At 36.4% G+C, this 23,455-nt stretch overlaps 2 protein-coding genes across 8 annotated transcripts; both read right to left on the reverse strand.

Moving 5' to 3' along the window:
* Positions 1-1,016: 1,016 nt before the first annotated feature.
* On the reverse strand, positions 1,017-3,281 carry LOC113695756 (glucan endo-1,3-beta-glucosidase 8-like). The gene is made up of 2 exons (XM_027214901.2): positions 2,757-3,281; positions 1,017-2,284 (listed from the first exon to the last, which is right to left on the reverse strand). Exons 1-2 carry the CDS (start codon positions 3,170-3,172, stop codon positions 1,162-1,164), a joined length of 1,539 nt encoding a protein of 512 aa, XP_027070702.1. The 5' UTR covers positions 3,173-3,281; the 3' UTR covers positions 1,017-1,161.
* Positions 3,282-14,267: 10,986 nt separating this feature from the next.
* LOC113695836 (uncharacterized) lies at positions 14,268-23,282 on the reverse strand. 7 transcript variants are annotated; one of them, XM_027215008.2, is made up of 16 exons: positions 22,737-23,282; positions 22,066-22,143; positions 21,817-21,866; positions 21,661-21,714; positions 21,372-21,424; positions 20,977-21,049; positions 20,690-20,751; positions 19,763-19,831; positions 19,467-19,572; positions 18,296-18,366; positions 17,424-17,524; positions 16,739-16,834; positions 15,918-15,985; positions 14,971-15,098; positions 14,822-14,867; positions 14,268-14,664 (listed from the first exon to the last, which is right to left on the reverse strand). In XM_027215008.2, exons 1-16 carry the CDS (start codon positions 22,806-22,808, stop codon positions 14,661-14,663), a joined length of 1,131 nt encoding a protein of 376 aa, XP_027070809.2. In that variant the 5' UTR covers positions 22,809-23,282; the 3' UTR covers positions 14,268-14,660. The 7 variants fall into 7 exon arrangements, with proteins under 7 accessions (XP_027070809.2, XP_027070805.2, XP_071910957.1 ...); XM_027215004.2 differs by having other exon boundaries at positions 14,822-15,098; positions 22,737-22,977; positions 23,092-23,280; XM_072054856.1 differs by having other exon boundaries at positions 14,822-15,098; positions 22,737-23,280.
* Between the last annotated feature and the right edge of the window lie 173 nt (positions 23,283-23,455).

Raw genomic sequence — 23,455 nt, forward strand, 5'->3', positions numbered from 1 at the left:
AAAGAGAGAGAGCAGAGGCGTTAATTATATGTGATGGGTAGATTTGTCCATAAATGTTGTGAAGGAATAATTTGAGGGTTTTGTCCAAAACCCCCCAATTTGTTCTGGAATGGAAGAAGTCCGATTTTTTAAAAATGATTCCAATAAGTTTAACCCAAGTAACAAATAAGGAAATTAGTTCATTCCGTGATTCGCAATCCTTTTAACCAAGCGGCCCCTCAGCATCATAAGAAAACAGTGGTACTACCAAAACATGTTGGGTTTGCTTGTTACCTTCTTAAATGAATTTCGGCAAATTATATTTTATCCCCCATATAATTTAGTATTTTTATACATAATCCCCTTATGATTTCAAAAATTATACATAACCCTCCTATGATTTGAATTAAAGTGTCAAAGTGACAGAAATGATCATTCATAACGGAACCTTTAAAAATATTGAAATTACCGTTATTTAAAAATTAAAATGACTAAAGTGATTAAAATATATAAACATAATATACATGACGATCTAATCCTGTATGATTTTATACTTTACCATATAACTCCCTTATGATTTAATGTTTTATCATATAACCCCTTTATGATTTTCAAAATATGCACATAACCTTCCTGAGGTTAATAACTAATTTTTAATTTTACACAGGGTATTTTTGATATTTTAGGTGACTCTATTATGGATTGCAAATTCCGTTACTTTGACACTCTAATTCAAATTATGAGAATGTTATATATAACTTTTGAAACTATATGAAAGTTATGTACAAAAACACTAAATCACCGGGGGGGGATAAAGTGTAATTTGTCCAATGGATTTAGATGGATGATCCACTTGAAACCATCAAGCCAATTGGTTTTATTTGGATGTCCATTAATGTCCATCTAAATTTTTTTAATAATCCAAAACCATTTAAGTGAGATGGATATGGATGGTTAAATGGAAATGGATGGAAATTGCCACCTCTAACCGCTAGCATATTTACAAAGAATATTGGATCAAAGGAATAAATGAGACATAATCAAAGAGATGCAGAATCCTCAATTATGATCCAACTCTACAAATAGCCACTGTTATAATCTGCACAAATATATGTCAGACTCTTGATTTTCCACTAAAAAAAAAGAAAAAAGAATACTTCTCTCCATGTCGCTGTCTAAATATTAGGAGATGAGAAGCAAAAACACAACGCATCCTTCAAGAACAGCCAGCAAAATGTTCAGCAGTGTCTTGTGCAGCAGTGCCATTGAATGACCATCTGCAATCATCACTGGGAACTGACATTCGTCATCAGAGGGATCTTCATCTGTGACAACGGCCAAGCCTGAGAAATCACAATCCCACCCATTCTGGTTTTTGAATTGATAATACATGTTAAATGCATAGGAAGCATTACCCTTGGCACTCAAATGATTGCAGGAAGAACCATACCCCAATGAAGTACAATCTGAAAGACTACATGCATAATCAATATTTTTGGGTAATTCTTCTAATTCTTTAGCACGAGGGTCCAAAATACACCACCTCCTTAGCATGTATCTTACACCTTCAACTGCAACTAGACCTTTTTCTTCCCGAGACCCTGACAAATCCAACTCATATTTTGGCTTCCCATCAAATTCAAAAAGTCCCCAGTGCCTCTCAAAGCTGCCAGGCTCAATGCTTTTGGCATTCTCGTCTATTAGGCTAAAAAGGTACACATCTATGCTGCCATTTCTAGCAGGGGTTCCAACTCCACCAGAAACATGCTGAATCAATCCCTGATTAAATCTTTTCGCATTCTGGATATTGGCATTCTTATCCCCATCCGTTGGCCACCCGACTTCTCCAATAATGATCTTCATCTCAGGGTACCCAGCTCTACTTAATGAGGAAACAAGAGTATCAAAATTTGCATCAAACACGTTGGTGTAAAGATAATCACCATCTTTTATAGGCTTGTTTGATCCATCAAAGAAAGCATAGTCCAGAGGAAAGTAAATGTTGCCATAGAGGCTGAGAAAAGGATAGATGTTAACAACAAAAGGGGCATCATTCGAATGGAGATACTGGATTATCTGGACCGTGAGGTCGCGTATTTCCGGCCTGAAATCACCAGCAGAAGGGACCGGATTTGATTCCGGCGAGTTGTAAACGTCGGCATTGAAAGGAATTGTTGCTTTCACGACTGTTCCAAGTCCAGCATGGTTGATGGCTTCTTGGATACTCTTCAGGGCCGACAGTGTGTATGGCAGGAAGGAATTATTATAGCTCTTCAAGAAGGGCTCATTGCCGACTGCAACATATCTACATTTTCATTGTTCAGGTTGTTAATTATTCAGAAACAAACTTATCATAAGAAACAAAATAATCTGTTTCATTTAGTAACCCGGATTCTGCTGGTACAAATAAAGAAACTTTACAGGTGATGGCAGAAAAGGTTGATTATCAACAGCAAGAGAATGCAATCCCACTACTGCCTCCACCATCAAAACAGTAAAAACCCAAGAAACAGCTATAAAGAGCTCTCAAATGACAAAAGTTGGCAAAAGTCTATAAAGCTCTCAAATGGCAAATTTGGCAAAAATCTATAAAGTTCCAAGAACTCACCAGAAAAGGATAAAGAGAAGAACTAAACAAAGAAAAAAGATGCTCTGTTTTTTTCCCATGCAATACCGTCGGAAGTCATATTGTTCTCTCCCAAAATCCCAAAACAAAGTCGACCAAGAAAGATGTAGACTGTAGAATCTAATTAAGGAAAATTATCATGCGAGTCAACCTGATGTTTACCCCTCCCTTGAAGCAATAAGCAGTGATGTTGGCATCAACCCAAGAAGCAGCAGCCTCGGGATCCTGACTGATCTCCCTCAACATGTTATTTGGAATTCCGAGCATCACTTCAAGATTGGTTCCAATCAAGGCTCCCAAAATTTTCTCATCCGCTTCAAACAGCTTCACTTTATCAAACCCATTATCTAACATCATCTGAACCACATTTTCAGGAGGCAGCTGGTGGGATGCCATAGTACCCCAGTTCACTCCCAAGCTTGAAACCTTTGAGACCATGACAAGCAAACATAATAATAGAACAGTTACCGCATGTTGATGATAGTTAATGAGCCCTTTTCTTGCTGGTCTCATTTTTGTGAATATTTTCTTGAAATCTCTGCTTTCGTGAATCAAGAAAGTCGGCATCTTTGATTAACAGTGATTGCGTAGTTGAGGAATGAAATGGGAAGGAAAGGGGGATTCGTTCTTGTTTAGTTTGATGAGGGGTGAAAGCATTCACACTCTAGTCTAGTCACTCTGCTTTCTGTTATAATAATGATTTTGTAGGATTGGTGATTGGATATTGGTAAAAACTTCATGAAATCTACGCACCAAAAAAGTTTGGCCAGAAACGTCGAAGGAAGAAAATGGACGGAAGATTCCTTTCTTAATTCAGTTATTAAATTGTGAAATGAGACCCAGCCATTTAGGGCCTCTAAGACCTGTCAGAGTCGGTAACTGATCATAACGGAATTCCAACTGGAAAGGAATAAAACTTTGAAGTATGTAAAAATTTTATTTCATAGGACGGAATGCAATTTGCATCAGGATCCTTCGTTAATTGGAGAATTTCTAGAGAAGCTTTCAATTATGGGATGCAAAGGAAAATATGCATGAATGGTACTGTCATTTTTTCACAATCAGACATTGGAATTTGGAAGGAAAATGTATAATGTTTTGCATTATGTTGGTTTTGATGCACGGATATAGTAGTGTATCATGCATGTTCATTACCAAAAAAAAAAAAAAGAGTGTGTATCATGCAACGCATCAAAGAGTTGAAAAACGAGATGTTACATTCCGAACTTCGAATGAGGATTCACAGATGCGGTATTTTGGTAGGCATGTTGCCTGTAAGGAGCGTATATTGCTCTGGTCTTTCTCCCTTGCTAATCTTCCCGGCTACGCCCCAGTCAACTTCTTCTTTTACCAAACACAGTGGCGGAGCCAGAATTTTTTTCTTTGGAAGGTCAAAATTTTTTCTAACAAAATTATCTTGATATGTTATGTTCAAAATAATTTTCATCTATTTATATATATGAAAGTGTAAAAATATCAAATATTAACTTTAATGATAAAGGTACGTAAAAAATAAATAACTTTTTTTGAAGAAAAAATTTATTCAATGTTGGCTAATTCATATATATATATATATATATATATTCTCATAATATAAACTAAAATTTTAAAAATTAGGGAATGTCAACTTTGTTTTAGGCACATATTTACACATTATAGATTAAAAATTTTCAAAACTTGGGGGAGGGGGCCATGCCCCCATGAGCCCCCTTGGTTCCATCATTGACCAAACATAATCACCCTCGTTTATTTTTGCTTTATTGAGGATTTGTAAACTTGAAGGTCTTCTATTTTAGTTAACCAACTCGTTAAGGTCATGACAAAAGTATTTTAGTTAACCAACTCGCAACCTTTTTTTCTTTAACTATTTCCAGTTAGCAGAAAAATAAATTTTATTTTTTTTTCTTTTTCTGGTTAGCAACTTGAAGGTCATGACAAAAGTATGGACCCCCAGAAAATTTGTAGACCATAGTGGATGATTTAGTTAGTACTTAGCAGAGGCCATTGACTCCTTTAACAGAAAGATACCATCGCGAATCCCTCAACTTTCCAACGAAAATCTACGTGTTTCGATCGCATGCAAACTTCCTTTCTTATTTTATTTTGATCTTTTCTTATCAAAGTTTCAGCTTTATACCACCTTTTCATCGTCAGCTAAAAGCGGGGTGCAATCCAAACAAGAGGATAGGCATCATGTTGAAAGATATGATTTCTTTAGCGGCCATACCCAGTTTTCTTTTTGTCTTTCTTTTTCCTATGGGGTTCCCTTTTTCCAACGTGGGTGTCACAGAAGAGTAAAAAAAAAAAAAAAAAAAGGGATTATAAGCAAATAAAAATCTGTCCACGATGAATTATTACACAGAATAACCAAATTAAGCTAAGCCGAAGAGTCAGGTAATACTGTGTTCCTTGTTTGGACCTTGCATGCAGCAGCCTTGACTGACACTGACCTCGTGTACTGGCATTGGATGCATGGGACGAATTTATAAAAAGAACAAGCATCTGCAGTATGAAGTATCCCTTGGTACTTGTAGTAGATTGCAAAAAAAATAGATCCTAGGGTTCGTGCAGGCCAAATTGGGAAATGTATTCTAGAAAACAATTCATGCTCCAACACAAACTGCGCGCCCCCCTGGACATCCAAGCAGAAGTATTTACCTCGGTGAAAAACAAGGTTACCAGTCGAAGCCTGAAACTCAACGTACGAGTGGTAACTTCAAAAGGGTGGCTGCTTCACAAGGAAAAATTCCAAAAACTGACGAATTCGAAAGGGAGGGTGGAGAGGAGATGGTAATTGCAGCGATGTGATCATCTATAGTGTCTCTCTCTCGTTGGTTATTCTTGGACATGCACTAGCAACCAACCATCCTTGGAACAATGGAGGGTTAAAGTGGGAGTACCACTAATGGATTTCCGTGATGGACAAACTGCATGGAAAGCCCGCCGTCTCCCAGCTACAAGGTGCAATAATATCATCGTTAAAATATCGTCTGGGAGTAAAGCCCAGCGGCTTTTCCGGCTCATCTTCATCTCCACAAGGAGATGGCATTACAGTTGTTTGTTCCGTATTCCTACTCACACTTTCATGGATGGGTAAAAGACTTCTTTTTCTCTCCATTGACGAGGGACTGAAAGCAAACAGGAAAACGAAATTAGTTATATGCTTAAAAATGAAGACAAAAGGGATGAGGAACTATATAGTTGCCACATCAACAGATATAATAAGTGAAACTATATAGTTTCACGTTGGACAGGAAATTAGACACAAAAAATTGGACAGAGGATCTGCTCTCGGGCAAGCGGGGAATCATTTCCCCACATCATTTAATAAATTACATAGAAATTTTACATATCCATATAAATTAGTATTAGTTAACGCTTAATTAGCTATTTGTAACTGGAATTAATTAGTTTTGTTTAGCATTTTTTTAGCATGTTGGGCTAGAATATTACTAACAGTAACAGAATTTTATTTATAGTTGTTCTTTTTTCCTCTTTTTTTTTTTTTAAAGTTTGATGATTATAAGAAGAAAGAACTCAATTCGAAACTATTCTGACAAACCCTTATAAGAGCAAAGAGGAATAGCTACAATCGGTCAAGTAGACTGGAGAAAATAAAACGAGGGAACAAGAATCAAGACTGAAGTCCTCCTGTCATGTTACTTTATTCGCTACAAACAAGATGTTCATCAGCTTGCTTTAAGGAAATCTAACAAGACAACTAGTAGAACTATTTCAAGAGTTCTTGCGGAATTTCCAGTTATCTAAATTTATCTAGACCTATCATGCATATGCTCCTTGAATTGTTGCCTCAACATGCCAACAAGAAGTTCGGTCACTAGTACAAGGGAGAGGCAGGGGCGGGGGCGGGGGGAGTTACTTGTAGACGGGTGGCCCTGCCCCAAAATCGCCCTGTTGCCATCCATTACTCTATATTCAAGTCATTGTAACTGTACTAAGCATAAGCATGGTCAGGAGTAGTGATAAGGCAAAATATTAGTGGAGTTTGGATTCATCGATGTACAATCCCAAGTCCTTATAAATGTACTAATTGCATAAGCATCGTCAGAGGTTACTGTAATTGCAAGGCAAAATATGAATGGAGTTTGGATTCGTCCATGTACAATATTAAGGCATAAGCATAGTCAGTGCAATAAGAATAGTTTGGAGTAGTAGTAAGAATATTAGCAGAGTTTGGAGTAAAAGAGGGAAGGGGCAGGCAGTAGAATGGTAGAAGTGGAACTAGAGTGAGTGGTTGTTGGGGAGGCAGGCAGCAGACTTGGTTTTGCATCTCCCCTTCCCTGCAAAAGAAAAGTTATATAGGTAATAAATCATCGCCATTCATTACTCCACAATGGGAAGAAAAAATCCAGAAAACCTCTATATGTGTTAACTGTGCTCCAAAATTTACTTGTTTTGTCTCACTTCTGGGGTGGAGGTGCCCATGAACTCAGTGGCATTTCCTACAAAAATTTTCAGGTTAATCCAAGTAACTTCATTAATCTTTTCTTTTTCAGTTCTTAGTTAAAAAATATATATTCCAAGTAAGTTCCGCAATCTTTTCTGTTAAGAATTCCTTAATTTCTGATCCAAGTAAGTTTAGTAATATTTTCTATTAAGAATTCCTTAATTTCTGGAAATTATAAGAAGTATGGTACATTTCATATACCTCAAGGTTATCAACATCATCCGCAGCAGTATCATTAAGGTTCATATCCTGCTATAATCTATTTGTTAATTCACACACTCCAAATGACGTTGATTCACGATTCATGATTTTTTTTAAAAAAATCATGAATCGTGAATCAACGTCATTTGGAGTGTGTGAATTAACAAATAAATTATAGCAGGATATGATTTGAACACGTAACATATACGTAAAATATGATGGTAGAATTAAGTAAAATCTCACCTCTTTTTATCCACCAAATCAAGTAAGCGGCCATTTGATGTCGCAACCTAAATTTGCGAGTCGAATCGAGTCGAGTCAAATTTTAGTTTAATCAAAATGAGTCTCGACTTAATTTTATCAGATTCGCGTTCTAAATGTAAAACTCGAGTTCGAATTCAACCTTAAATTTGATTCGAGTCAAATCAAGTCAAATTCAAACTCGAGTTTATAAAATAAAAAATAATTATTTTATTTTTTAAAAATGAATAAAATAGTTAAATAATATATATGAAATCAAATCGGCACGTAAGTTAACAAGTTGAGTATTTTTGACCTCTAATTCAATCTCGAATCAGAGTTTTGACTCAAGCAACTTGTGAATTAGTTTAGTGTACCATTGGAATGTACATTGCTGTGAAGGCGTTTTCATGTTTGATCAATGGGAAGTTAAAGTTTGTCCCCCAATAAAAATAAAAATAAAACTTTTACTATATATTGTGATACGACTTTTCCCTCTTGTGAAATGAAAGTCGTGAATGCGGTTACACAGGAGCATGGTGACGCAGCGCCTGAGGATGTAGATTCTTGTTTTCTGCTGCTTCATCACCATCAAACACCGCTTCCTGAACCCATTTCTCAGGCGACTTTTGCGTCGAGAATCAGACGGTGGTGGGATTAAGTAAGAAATGCTCACGGTGGTGGAGAATGGAGACTCCTCAAATTTTGGATATCAGCCATGGGATTGAATTAAGGTAGAAGAAGATGGACTGAGTTGAGACTTGGGACTTGGGACTTGGGGGCAGGGCATAGGAAAACCCGTCATATATAGAGAGACCAATGACAGAGAGAGGCGCTAGCGACAGGTGTCAGCTACGGCGGTCCCTTTGTTTAAGTTAGAGGTCAAATCATGATAATGGAAACTACTACCTGAAAAAATGCATGCTCACAAATTCTCTTTTTTTAAAAAAAAAAAATTTTAAAATAAAATGTTACTTTTTCCTTGCAATTTCTTGCCTTCCAATCATACTTGAGAATAATCTTTATCGTCTTTTGTCTCGTAAAACTCTCAAATAACGTTTTAATGTTTACAAATTTGTCTTTTCTCTTGGTTTTCTTTTCCTTAATGTAATTTTCTGTTTATATTCTTTTTTTTGGTTTTCCCTTGCTCTTAAACTCACACGCTGGACTTAGCATCCTATCCTTGGCAATTAGTTTGCATCTCATTCTTCGAAATCTTCTGCTATGAACCAGAGGTGCACAGATGCACCCTCTTCATCGAGCCTATATCAGCAGGAAAAAAAAAAAACAAAAACTATTCTGATCGAGCCTATTTTAGCGTACTCAAGTAAATGACCGTCATGTCGATCTGCAAAAGTCCTTATTTTCATTGCCAAGAGTAGTATAAGCATGTAATCAAAACTCACAGAACTTCCATAACCCCCCCCCCCCCCCCCCCCCCCCAAAAACAACAAAAAATGTATTTGAAGAAGCTTTATAAGGAGATTTCATGGCGCATCATGAGTAAGTGACCGTCATGCTTCAACCTTCATCTCACCTATGAAAGTTTGTTTCGTGAAAATATAAACCTAACAAACGGTCCCGGACAGTTAAAGAGGGACCAAGCCCTTCTTGGTCCTCATCCAATTGTAGGGTAGTAATCCACCACCCCATCTACTCTTTGACAGGGCTACAAATTGAGGTGGTAGTAAAGGATGACCTCGTCCTCCCGCTAGACTCATTTAAGGCACAACACAAGTAGTGAGGCAGCCTCTAAAGGTTACCCCGCTATGCAAACCAAATCTCTGACCACGAAGTTGATGCGACAGAGAAATTTGCTTCTCCGATCACCTACATGTGGGGCAATTGATTAAGAAGCCCCCCCCATAACCAACCAACCAAATCCCAATTGCTCCTCAAGTATACATGTCAGTGGAAAGATATGGTGAAATCATGCATAGTGGAAGGAATCAAGATCATTTGATGATCCATCATGTTATTGGGTGGACTATAGACTCTAACTTCGCATATAATCCTTGTTTAATTAGTTCAATTCATTTGGTTGTTCATCTGATGTTATTCATCATCAAGAGTTGTACTATCTGGTGAAAAAAAAAATTGCTTGCAAAAGCACCGGAAGTCAGTGACAAATTATCAATACACTAATATTAACACTACTGTTTACGCGTTCCTCAAAAAGAAATCATCAAGGCGTAAGACCTAGATTCGATGACAAATTCATCCATACAAGATCAATTTTTCAAGTAGATTCATCATCCACGGGCTACAACTACAAGAGGAGAAATAGCTCTCCAGTTCTGAACAGAGAGTTTTGCCCCTTTACCTCTCCAACTCCTGTACAGCTATCAATACAAATGGGATGAGTCCATTGACCTTAAGCAAAAACATCTCTTGACCAAAGACTTCAGCCCATTTTTGGACTGCAGCACCTACCCTTGATCTCTAATGACCTTTAATTGCTGAACCCTTCCGTTTCGGCCAAGATCAAGATTTGCCGGATCATATCATCAAAAAGAGTCACATGGGTTCTCCGTCTCGCTTCCGGGAGCGTCCCCTGAATTGCTGTCGGACAAGATACTCAATTTATTGAGCTACTAATCTGATAAGGAGTGATCGTGCCAACACAAAAGCATGGTGACGCAGCGCCTGAGGATGTAGATTCTTGTTTTCTGCTGCTTCATCACCATCAAACACCGCTTCCTGAACCCATTTCTCCGGCCGCTTTTGCCTCGAGAGCCAGACGACGGTGGGATTAAGTAAGAAATACTCATGGTGGTGGAGACTGGAGACTGGAGACTGTCTACCTGGAACTTCGGAAATTAGCTTTGAGATAGAATTAAGGGAGAAGAAGATTGATTGAGCTGGGAGCAGAGTATAGGAAAGCCCGTCATATATAGAGAGGCCAGAGAGAGAGGCTAGTGCTAGATATCGTGGTCCCGTTGTTTAAGTTTGCGGTCATATCATAATAATGGGTAGTAAAACCTAAAAACATGTATCCTTACACATTTTTTTTTATTTTAAATAAAAAATATTATTTTATCCATGCAATTTCTTGCCTTCCAACCGAACTAAGAATAATCTTAATCGTGTTTTGTCTCATAAAACTCTCAAATAACCTAAAAGAATATTTACAAATTTGTCTTTTCTCTTCATTTTTTTACCCCTTAATGTAATTTTCCGTTTATATATATATATATATATTGCTTTCACATGCTCTAAAACTCACAAACTAAGGATCCTACTATTCAAAACTAGTTTGCATCCTATTCTTTAACATTTTCGACTATAAACTAAAGCCTGTTTGAATTGTATTTTTTAAAGAAAAATTGTTGCGTTTTTTTAAACACATTTTCAATCACCTTTTTATCTCACATATATTAAATTGTTACAATACTTTTTTTACAAAAAGTCCAGAAAAATGCGATCCAAACAAAACATAAGTGCATGGATGCGCCATCCCTAAAAAATGTGAGCTCCACCCACATATTTACGTGGAGTGGTCTATAGTTAAAAAATATATATGTATTCCTTTTTCTTAAGTAGTACCACATTCGAGTGGCTTATTTCATTTAAATAATTGACACATGAATGTGCCAAAATACGTTTTACGACTACAAGTAAACAGATAGTCTATACACTATACATCTCTTCCCCCCCCGCTACAACTAACTAAAAGTAGGCTGAAACTTTTTTGGGAATTAAAAAAGAAGCTTAATTATTGGCATACCTTTGAGCTCAACATTTAATGATTTAAAGCTTCAAAAATTGTGGACTTTATGCAACTGCGCATTAATTTCGGTGGTGGGCATGGACAAGAGTCCATTGTTCTAGGTGATCATACGTGTAACATGGTAGTAGTACTAGTAGCAGCACAAAATTTTGACCGAAAATTTTGCAGGTTTCTGGCGGGTGGGGGCAGAGCTTGACCGGCACAGGCCTCCTCTCTCGAAGGCAATGTAATGGATAAGACTGAGCAAAAGAAAGAGCCGTGTGGAAGAGAACCAGAAACCTGAACAAATTCACTTTTGATGCTTTTATTTTATGCATGGATTGGATACAGAGAAAGAGACAGAAGCAGAAATGGGGCTGAAACTGGATACTACAAGTTGTAGCAGTTGCTCCGACTGCTCTACGTGTTCAATTCAAACACGTTTTTCTTTTTTTCGAAGTTTCGGAAGGCGCAGAACTTTTTCAATTTCCACTGCTGTTACCATTAGCACACCAATAAAGAGTTTGTTAGTATATATTTTCGCCTACCATTCCAAAATTCCATTCCTTACAACTGCAAGCCGCCATAGAACTTAGCCTAACGAACAACAACTTCTTTTTTTTTTTTTTCCACTTTCAAAAAATTTATAATTAAATTTTTGATAGCCATTAGGGAGGGGCTTAAGTCCCTCTTTGGGGTTGTAGGTGAGGGTTCAAGCCTCACCTGTAGCGAAAAAAATCTAAGGATTGTGCCATAGCATTCCCTTGGTTTAGTTGAGTCTGTATACTCACTAGCCCACTATCACAGCCTCCTTAGGCTCCTCTTCTCCCCTATATTAGGATAGAGTAGGTTATACAAATATATCGTTGCTGACAAAAAAAAAAGAAAAGAGATTTGTTGCCCTTTTGTGTCAGCGTGTCATTCGACCATTTGTGACAAAAGAACATTTTGCACGCAGCTTGCATAGCTACTGCTCTGTTCATATATTAATTAGGTTTGTTTGGATAGAGTATTATTTGGAATAATTACTGTAGCACTTTTTGTGATGTGATGTATGTGAGATAAAAAGATAATTGAGAATATAAAAAGGTGAATTGAAAAATGTGTTTATGATCCGAGTGAAATATTATTTGAGATATTTGTGCTATCCAAACACGTTATTGTTCCTCCGGACAAAAATCGAACGCATATCACATCATGTGGGACCAGTCTTATCTCCTATGACATGGCTGAGGTTCCACTGTCCAGGCGTATATTCTCCTTGGTAATTTGGCATCATTTGATGAAAGAATTGCTCCTTAATTCTGAATATTGGTTCAATTATTGGAATTTCTTAAATTAGTTGAGGGTTTCCCTCAAAGTGTAAATATGCTGTCCCCGTTTATAAAAAATAAAAATTAAAAAAAAGGTGAGAAAGAAATGCTGTCCCAGTCGGATTCGAGATCAATACAGGAATAGTTGAAAAGATTTTGTTAACTAATACGGATTAAGGTGTCATAATCTTGAGGTATATTTTAAAGGTTTACGGTCTCTCTCTACTCCCAAGTGGACAATTTTTGTCAAATTGCTGACTAATGTTGTTTGGCTGTTCTTGCAAATTCATTGGATCATATCAAATTTTACAAGATCGAGTAAGAAATTAGTTTTGGCAGCTTTGATAATTATAAAGGTGGGCGGTAAACACCCACTGGCTGCTTCTAGATTGCGACGCCAGGAAGAAATATATATATATAGTTCATGTGTTTGGTTAAAAATCAGGTATTGAGATACATAAAATATTTATATATTATGTGATGTGAAATGACATTATTATTATTATTATTATTTCTGAGTTCACCAAATCATCCAACTAAAATCTGTAAATGACGTGTTAAATACATGTAATCTTTCAGAATGGACAACTTCAAAAGCAATTTTGTGCAATGATTCACACCAAATATTAGGTACATTTAAACTAATATTGCTGAGCGGCTTTCGTTAATCTCTCATTATGGTCATATCCTTTGATCCTTAATAATTAAAGAAAATTGAATGTACATTTTACGACCAAGCATTTTTCCAGTATTTGAGCTTAATGCACGTGAGTTTCAGCACCCCCCCCCCCCCCCCAAAAAAAAAAAAAAAGAACCAGTATGGTGTCATGCAACATGATCCCGAGTCAGGAGGACGGGCAATTCAAACGTGCGATTTTGTTTTATCTCATTGGCTGCAACCTAATATTGCTTGCATCCAACAACCTCGTCCGGCACATCACTATCAATTTTTTTTTGTCAATCATAGACATCTAATACTACTCATCTAATAGTACTCCTAAACTAAACTAGCATATGGTCCTATACTAAGGGAAAATCAAACTATTCCTATTACTAAAATTTAGAGACATGCGAGCTATTGGTGCGGGAGTGGTTGTTCAAAACGATCAAAAGAAGTGAAGGGGCAGCGTGCAAGTATGATCCCGTTTTACCTCATTGATTAAATTCAACAATCCCGTTGGCATTTTAGGATGAAATATTTATATTGGTGCTCAAGGCACAAATCATTTTTTGTACAACTAATAGAAAAAATATTATTAAAGTTTTTGCAATATTTTGTTGAAATAATTTTTGGGAGAATTGGTTTTATGTTTTTGACAATATAGATGGCAGAAAATTCGCCAAAAAAAATTGTATAAATAGATAGATAGTCATTTGATGCTAATCAGTAGCCATAATTGATAGTAGTTGTTAACAAAAATTAGGACGTACTAAATAAGTTGAAAAATAGAATAATATGAAATACATGTTATTTGGTAAGAAAGAGATATTGATCGTGTCGTAATAAGTAATTATCAAGAACAATTTAAGTATAACATAAGATAATATGAAATTTATTTAAACAAAAAATTTTCTCCCCTCTATATATATAGAGTGTAGATGAATTGATCGCTAAGCCATCGAAATAACTTTATTGAATCAAATCACTTGTACTCTTTTGTCAAATCTAGATGATGGAATACTACTATGACAAAACTTTCGAGTCAACATAAGCAACGTCAGCAATATCACTAGGAGCTAAACCCTACTGAAAGAATTACTATTAATCTCGTAGCTTTTTCAGTTTTACAAAATCGAAAGAATCATTCCAAAATCAAATCCCTATGATTACCAAGATATCTCTTTTGATTAGGATCTATCTTTTTACCCGTTCAAGATATCTTTTTGCTTTGCGAGCTTCAACAAGCTTGGCACGCCTGTTGACTTTTCGGTGGAGGTATACGAATAACAGATTAGGGAACCATTTATACAATGCACAGATTAATTTACACACAGTTTGGGACACTTTATAGGGATCATACACACCATAAAAAGTAAAATATCGTATCTACATCTTCAGGTGGTAATACTTGTCGAGCAGCTTCTCCGTATACTCGCCAAAAGTAAGAGATCCACGAGATGGAATTAACTGGATATTACGTATTAGGCACACAGAAAAACTGAATAAATTTAACGTACCGACATCCAGATACCAATGCACCAGAAGATGGCTAAATATGGACGCTTTAAACGGATCGCAATTCACATGTCATACTCTTTCAAATGATTGGGATTCAAAAAGGTACCTCTTGATGAATATGCACCACCTCCGGAAACTTGAGCTTTTCGTCCCTAACAATGACAGGTACAGTAGAAGCATTAGAAAAAGCTGTAAACAGATTGAACACAGAAAAGGAGACGTAAAAGTGGCGAAACAAATTACTCAGAACATTACCAAATCCCGCCAACAAAAGGAATAGGTAGGCGCAGGGGCGAAATTGACTGTTAATACGCAACCGCCTTAAGTTCCCGCAGAAGGCAGTCCTACATGATGACTTAACGTATTCCCGCTTTGTTGTGTCACTTCATAAATCATCTACAGTTTAGCAGTTTATACCTCTAGACTGTTGAAGCTAAGAAACCTATAATGTACAAATTATTTTCTGAGGACTTTTGTTGGACAATCACCTAAAAAGATGCACCGCTAGATTCCACATTACCGTTCTACGTTCTCTCACTTTCCTGCAGCCACTTGATCTTATGAATAACTAATTAAACCTATCAAAGGCCAAAAAAATTCCCAACTATGTTTTCACGTGAACAACAAGCGCTGTTCCTGTAATCTATAGGCTAACAAGACAATTGAACCCCTCAAACTGTAACGGCTAAAAGAACTGAAGTTCTACTAGTGTAAGTTTACTCAACCAACGTCTGATAATTCCCCTTTATGAAATAAGAGTAATTACTCTTATGCAACCATGTTATGCTCCAACAAAAATAAAAATAAAAAAAAGAAAAGAAATAAGAGTAGTTACTCATATTTTGCAAGTAATTCTGAAACCAAATTAATCCAACAAGGTGCTTACTGTGTGGGGAATGAAAGTGCTACATAACTTGCTTACTAATAATTATCTGAAGGTGAGAGCACAATCAATTAGAGATTCTATGGCTGGTTAACAAAGCAACAACTGAGTGTGCAAGCCAACCACCCAAGTCAACCCTACAGTCACCTGATGACATGTGTCTGTCACTCACTGACAACCCAGCTTCAACAGCCAAGATTCTTAATGTAAAGCAAGTTTTATGAGAAAAAACAAACTCAGTATGAGCACAATCAGCCTACATAGACTAGTAATCTACGACACTTAAACAAAAGCAAACAGGACAGTAACACACACATACCAGTCAGGCTGCATGAATAATGCAAATGTCGAACGATCAACGCCAAATGCTGCTTCCCCCAAGGGTGCCTAATTTCAATGCATTATAGGTTTAGGAAGTGAAGGAACAGAGAAATTAAAGGATGTTACAGGTTGAGAAACAAACAAGTAACATGTCCTAGGTCTTTCAAGAAAAAGTGGACATCTCTGGTTGCAAGAATCTGTCTTTTATCCATCATCATTTTTTAAAAAATGTATAATAAAAGAACGTAACACAACCATTGTCATTTTTTTACAGTAATTACTCATGTTAAGTGATTCACTACGACAAGAACTTTGGAGATTTCTCATATACATGCTAGTGGATAGTTTCTTTATATGGAAAGTCTCCAAATCTTCAGCACCTTCCAAGTATAGGGCAGTCAAACCTCTTTAGTGGATGGATATTAAAACTCTTGCAGTATGAATCTTAAAAGTTGTTAATTCAAGCTTATTAACAAATATGCTCTTCATTAAGGAGTAAACTTTTGGTATACTTCACATGAAACAAATAAAGAGAACAAATTATCTCGAGGAGTGCCACTAGATACTTGGAGAATGAGAGCTATATCGAATTAAAATCAAACTCTGGAGGAGTAAAAAGAATTGAAATGTTAAAATATTACAAGCAGATATCAATATAATAGGACAGCAGACACAACAAATTTCAGACTCGATTTTATGAATTGCAAAATGTTAAAGCCACTCTCGCTCCCTAAAACTTAGAGAGAGAGAGAGAGAGAGAGAGATGCCCATGCCATCTCTCCAAGAATCTTGAAAGCGCATAAAGAGAGAAGGAGATACCCGAACACAATGTGGTGTTGCACAGAGCCGACCTCTGGACAATATCTCAGTTGTCTCACCTATTTGATATGCAATTTCATCTTCACCATACACCACCTAACTCAATAATCATCATTTGCCTGGATTAGAAATTACTACCCATTTTGCGGGGAAACAATATATGAGTATCTAAGATGGAAATTCTAAAGACCAATTTTATAGTAAACACACTATTTCAAAGCACGCACAGACATGGCATATCAACATTTCCCACTACAACTACCCAACTTTCTGCATTTTGGAAAACCATCTTAAGGAGTTATTTCAAATGCATCTTCATTAACCTTGTTGATATCAGAAAACTGAGAGAAAAAGAGTAGGGAAGAAACTCTCTTCTCTTCTTTGAAATGAGGAAAGGATTGCTGATGGAAAATATTCAAACATGAGCTTAACTTGCAATGGTACAAGGATTCTGTTTTAGGATTGGCCCCCATTGTAACTAAATTATATCATATCATATCTCCAGTACAATCATAAATATGTCTGAAATAAGTTGGTATCTTGAGAAAGAAACCTAAAATCAGCAATTGTGAAACATATACATAACACAGATAAGCACATATAGATATATCTATGCATGCATGCAGGTATAATGTGATTTTCCAAACACAATTTTCTTTTGATTTTGAAGCATAAAGAAATATACTTTGACTAATTGGCCACTACGTGATTTTACATAAAGCCCAGCAGCATTATCAGGGCAAGATATTTCTACAGCATCCTTCTTAAACATGGCACGCGTGAGACCTACATGTTCAATTCAAGCAACAATTAGACAGAAACAAGAAAGCATGAAGGTGCAGACTTAAACTTCAAAAATATAAGTCAAATACTCAAAACTTGAGTAGTCGGATGGATGAAAGGAATGTTGTACTTCTTTCAGGAAAAGTCGACCAGGTATCTAACATCCAAGGAGGGAAAAGGCAATTTAAATTTTTGCAAGGTTTAAAAGAAGGGATTTGGGCTACATGGTTTGACTTGACTTTATGTTTCAGAGTTTGCATACAAAGCACATATAAGTTGAACTGTAACTAAACTTTATTTTACTCGTCTGTGAATGGATACTTTAAAAGTCCTAGTGTAGGTTGGAAAGTAATTAAACAGATGCATATCAATAGCATGAGTTCTGCCTTCCTGTTCCTTGAATTAAGCAAGGATGATAATTTTTCCACTTTTTCATTTCATTTGACAATGGTAATCTATATGTTTTAGGCACCATGGATGCATTGAATAAGAAACTGTTGATGGTAAAAGAGGTGGAACTTATAGAACAGAAGATTGCAATTCACTAAGACACCACACAAGAGATGTCTCTAATTAACAGCTCTTTTGCTAGGAGAATAGACTAACATTTGGCATATTCAGGAAATGTCCCAGCACATTTATGTGCTTGTGGTCCAGGTGACCACAATTTTATAATCGTCCCTAGGGTAGGGCCTAATTTCATTTTATGACTGTTCCAGTACTTAGCCCCTTATAGTTATTTGACCCAGGTACCAGTTTTCAGACATGACTTACCCGTCAGAGAACCATGATCAGTGTGCCATCCACACCAAGATGACATCGACTCACCATCCTGACTGCAACTACTGCAGCACAAGTCATATAATTCTGGTAAAAGATATTCATTGAGATCTTAACCAAGAATTTTCCATCTTGAGATACAGGATAATGAAGATCAACATTTTTCTTCAGTAAGGATTGTATAGATGTTTAAACTAAGAAAAGAACCTCAAGTAGATTTAGTAAAAGATGCAAAAAGTAACTGGCCAAAAAGAAAATAATCTCATGCAAATACAAGAAACAATAATCTTAGTGATGCATCCATAAGCTGATGGAGATATTGAACCACCCCCTTACCCACCCTCCCCCCCAACAACAAAAAAAAAATCCACCCCCAACCCTAAAGGGAAAAGAAGAAAAGGAAAACAAAGATCCCAAGCGAAAGAAAATCAAAGCATAAAATGACCAGTCCCACCATCAGCTATGGACACGGTTATAATTAAGAATATTTATCTATTAGAAATTGGAGAATGAGAAGCACATTCACTATCAAACGGTCAGTCTAACTAGTAGGAAAGTCCTTGAAGAAGAAAATCACTGGTAGGAAGAATGAAGCAGTATGCCAGTATCGCAAAGATGGCCATCAGATGATTACAGAACATCAAATTTTCTTTTAACTTTTCGCAACAAATGGAAAAGAATTTATTACAAAGACTAAGCACTAGTACTGTCCAAATATATTGAACAGAGAAGGGTGAGAGACAGAAGACTCTGTTCAGAGTAGAACTTGTATTCCATTGATATTTCATCATTATTGTTCTGGTATATTTATCATTTATGAACATTGTTAGGCCTGTGCTTCATTGACTAAGCATCCATATTTTCAATAAAAAAGATAGCTTAAGTGCCAAAAATTTCAATATTTTTGCAGTCATCATCTCATAATCAATTAATAAGCAGTTTAAACATTTAAGTTGCTTACAAGTAACCTATGTCTCATTCTACTTACGCAATTATTTATTCAACTGATTCAAACAAAACAGAATTATCTTTTCCCTTTTTTCTGCATTAACAAAATTCAATGTGCAATATAACCTTATGAGAGATAGAACTTATATATTGGTAATACATATAACATGGACTAAACTTCACAGGGTAATAATAGACAAGTAATGAGGAAACTAACCTGTGTTTCGCAGGAAAATAGTACAACAGACGACCTTTATGACATCTTGAGCGACGAAGTATCTGTTCAAGGCCATCATCCTCAAGCATTTTCATCCCTTGAAATGCTGCAGATATCCATATGGAATTCACTAAATACACAATACCAATAATTCTCAAGTAAAACTACAACAAGTACAAGCAGAAAGGTCCTCATACATGTTAGAAAAGAGGTCAGGAATTAGGAAACCAAAAAAAAAAAAACCAGGAGGCAAGTAGATAAGTGAAAAGAAAAGAAAGCATTTAAGATCAACTTACCATAGAGGTCACAGTGATATGCCAACAACATCCCAACTTCCAGAATCAGCTTCCCGAGAGGTTTAAAAGCTACACATTGAGGATAGATGCTAAGTAGCTATAACAAGATGAACTAACCTTCAAAGAACATAAAGATGCAATTAAGTTGTATATTCATGAATATCATTTTGCACCAAAATGAATCAATATATAATTTATGCCTATTCCATCACATATCAAATGAAGAAGGAGAGAACCAACCCCTCCCCCCCCCCCCCCCCCCCCAAAAAAAAAAGGTGCAGGTAAAGGCAGTAAACGTAAATGAAATTCCAGATGAATTTTACAGCTATTCCATCCCTAAGGTGTTGAATCGCTCATTCCATGAAGACTAATTTAACTCCAATGATGTAGATAAACTAACATAAACTAATGCAAACACTGAGAAGTACATTAATGAGTTGGATACAATAAATCTAGACATCATGATGAAATCAGAAATGAGAAACACATTGTAAGAGTGATATTTCAAGGATTGAATTTGACAATTAAGCCGCCACGACTTAGTTTAAAAAATTATGCAGTAGGCATTATAAAATCCAGCTCGCACATTTGAATTGATAGTTCTTCTTAATCTTACAAGTTTCAATCAATGATCTGGATACATACTAATTATCAAAGGCAGTTGATTCCCCACACCTAAACTTTTACCCATATTAACTGTAGTTCATGCCGCTCCAGATTTTTGAAACTTGTAAGACAAGTTTGACGTCCATAAGAAAGTAATAAGTGTTAGATTAGATAGGCTGAGCATCTAGATGAGCATATACTAAGTGTCAGGACCAAATGTCAAGAACAACCTGATTGACAATTCAAGCTGAAAAGCCAGTGTATCTATCTGTAACTTCCAAAGAGCAAGAAGAAAAACTATTTCAGAAATACATTACATACCTGGTTCGAGTTCTGGGAGAGCACTACGAGGCCAAATATTTGCTCCACAGTATGAAGGGTACCTATTAGAAATGGCACAGCAGAAGTTTAGCAAGACCTACAAGCATGGGTACTCTTCACAAAATTGAAATTTGTACAAGAAAATTCTGATGAACTTTCTAGCAAAATATTTCCTTTAACTCATTTGACAGAAATCACAAGAGATATCGAATGAGTCTGATATATTTGCACATGAAAGTAGCCAGTCATAATATTTCTAAATGAAGGATAACACTAGCCACATGTACCGTTGAATAAGGGCTGGGTCACTGGTAGGTTTATCTAGTACTGGATTTGCGTAAAATGACCCTTTCAGTGTATCTGCATTCAAAGACAACCACAACAGAAGAGAAGATGTTATCAAGGTGATTGTAGACTGAAAAAAATATGCAACTCAAACACAGTATTGGTCACGAAAGTTGCAGCTTTTTACAAGAGGAATACCCTGATGGTTAAGATGAATGTAAATCCATGACATTGTGGTGTTAAAGATGAAAAGATCAAACCTACACAGACCAATTACAAATCTCACTGCCATAGAAGCTTTGAACTTCACATTGTCCACCCACACACATTAATATGGTTCAAATGACCAAATCAAAAGATACCAGTTGAGTCAATGTACCAATTGCACAAGCTTTACCTGGCTTTCCGGATTCAAGCTTCTCTTTTCCATGACTCCATCCGAAGTTGTATCTGCATAATTTCAACAAAATTTTTGACACATTTGAGTCTGTATACAGCAGGTGGGACAAAAATTATGTTTACAAAATTTTCAAGCTTAATAAGCTAATGAACCAAATTGCAAGAGATGATGGTGACCAAGTTTATACTAACACCAATGAAGTACATGGAAGCAACCTATTTTAATTCCACTATCCAATAGTTGAAAAAAGGTTATTTCAGAATTATTGACAGTGTGCTTATATTACCTACTATCAGGGTCTTCGAGGTCCCTCTTCTGATCATCTGAAAGGCCTGCTAATCTGATACAAAGAAACAAACTTAGAAATCCTGAACATCTCCTTTGTGTAAGTAATCTTTGCGCGTTCAACTAACGTGTAAACATTTCATGCAGCATCTCATACCGAGGTGAAAGATGGAGAAGGTTTTGACGCAATGATGAATACCCAGGAACCTATAACAAAATCAGTTAGACTGAAAAATAGGCAAGAACAACTACTAGACTTAAATTGATACAAAAAAAAAAGCAAGACGCAATAACTACACAATTCAGCAAACAAATGCAAGAACTTTCATGCATAAAAACCATAAGAAGCACAATCTATATCCAATAAGTAAAAAAGAGGTGGTTTGCAACAAAGTATATTATGTACATCTGCTATAGAAAGAATTCCCAAACCATTTGGCCCAAAGCCTTCCTCAATCTTTGCGGACAAATCAGCACCTTTATCCTAGTTCATAAATACACCAGAAAACAAATTTCAGTACGCAGACATGCACATGTCTAAATGTATAAAAATTCATGCATGTGAGCAAAGTCTCTTTTTTTTTTTTCTTTCTTTCTTTCTTTTAAGTACTTGGACGCGTAAATTTAGAGACCAGTTTTTAGAGTTTCCATCATACTTCAAAATTAACGCGACGTTCACTGTAAATGAACACTGCGAACCTCAAGTAAATTCCATTCTATTGACTCCTAAAAACAGAATATGGCAATTAGCTCTCTGATCATGAACTACTGACAACGAATGAAAACTAGTAGTAGTTATTAGCTACTTGATCTGCTAATGCATTTCCCAGATTTGCAATCATATTACAGAGAAACTTTGTATACATATTCTCGCACCTATGCTAACACCTAAGCACATGTCAAACAACATGCATGCATACACAGACGAGAAAATTCCAATGGCAATGGCAACTCTAATGCCAGAGTTTGTAAATTAGCCCATGAGTTTCCAACAGGGACAAGTAAGACGTGGATATACCTAACTATATAACTATATATGGAGAAGTTAGTGGCGATTGGCGAAAGAAACATGGATACCTTGAGTTGCGTGTATGAAATAGAAACTGTTTGAACAACGTGAGTCTGAGGTTGAGAAGAGCAGGACGACATTATTGGAAATGGATGAGTAAGACGACTGGCGGCGGAAGGCTGCGGAGGTGAAGGCAATCGCAGGGGACCGTATTGAAAGAGCGATTGAGAGAGAGACTTCAGAGAGTAATGGTGGTGGTGGTGCTTTGAAGATTTAAAGGTGGAGCCGGCTGCATACGTAGGGGGAATTCTGGAGAATTAGAGAGGCATAGCAGTATAAGTAAGCTGAAATTGTGGGTTTTAAGCAAGGGACGGAGTCGGGAGGAATCCGAGCCGGAATAAGTTTAAAATATGGAATACAGGCCTCCTCTGTTGCGTATGCACCACGGCGAGAGCGGCGTCTGATTCTCAACTTCGACTTCCCCATCTTGTCCTGACGTGACCTGGGCCATGTCCGTTTTGAACCCAGTATGCACTGGTCATCATTGGTTGAGTTGTTCTAATGTTGCACGGACCTTCAAAGAGCAATTCCCACGTTTCTTATGGATTTCAAAATCATTCTGCGGGGAGGGCGTAAATTTCAAATTTAATGAATTTATATCTTGACGTGTAACGCGTCTAATAATTAAAAATAAAATATTTGAATTAATTAATTACTTAGATGATATTAAATTTTTTAAATAAAATTAAATCTAAAATATAAGTGATGAATTCTAGAATATATCAAA

This window comes from Coffea arabica, chromosome 6e (genome assembly GCF_036785885.1).
Source record: "Coffea arabica cultivar ET-39 chromosome 6e, Coffea Arabica ET-39 HiFi, whole genome shotgun sequence".
In the NCBI taxonomy this organism is placed as follows: domain Eukaryota; kingdom Viridiplantae; phylum Streptophyta; class Magnoliopsida; order Gentianales; family Rubiaceae; genus Coffea; species Coffea arabica.

Bases quoted from the DNA above. Each gene is read 5' to 3' on its own strand.
- LOC113695756 (XM_027214901.2), bottom strand. From the start codon at position 3,172: ATGCCGACTTTCTTGATTCACGAAAGCAGAGATTTCAAGAAAATATTC. The intron at 2,285-2,756 runs GTTGACTCGCAT...ATGAAAATGTAG, and splicing joins AAGGGAGGGGTAAACATCAG to ATATGTTGCAGTCGGCAATG.
- LOC113695836 (XM_027215004.2), bottom strand. From the start codon at position 22,808: ATGTCGTCCTGCTCTTCTCAACCTCAGACTCACGTTGTTCAAACAGTT. The intron at 17,525-18,295 runs GTAAGTCATGTC...TTGAACATGTAG, and splicing joins TGATCATGGTTCTCTGACGG to GTCTCACGCGTGCCATGTTT. The intron at 15,099-15,917 runs GTATGTGTGTGT...TGATTTATGAAG, and splicing joins TTATTCATGCAGCCTGACTG to TGACACAACAAAGCGGGAAT.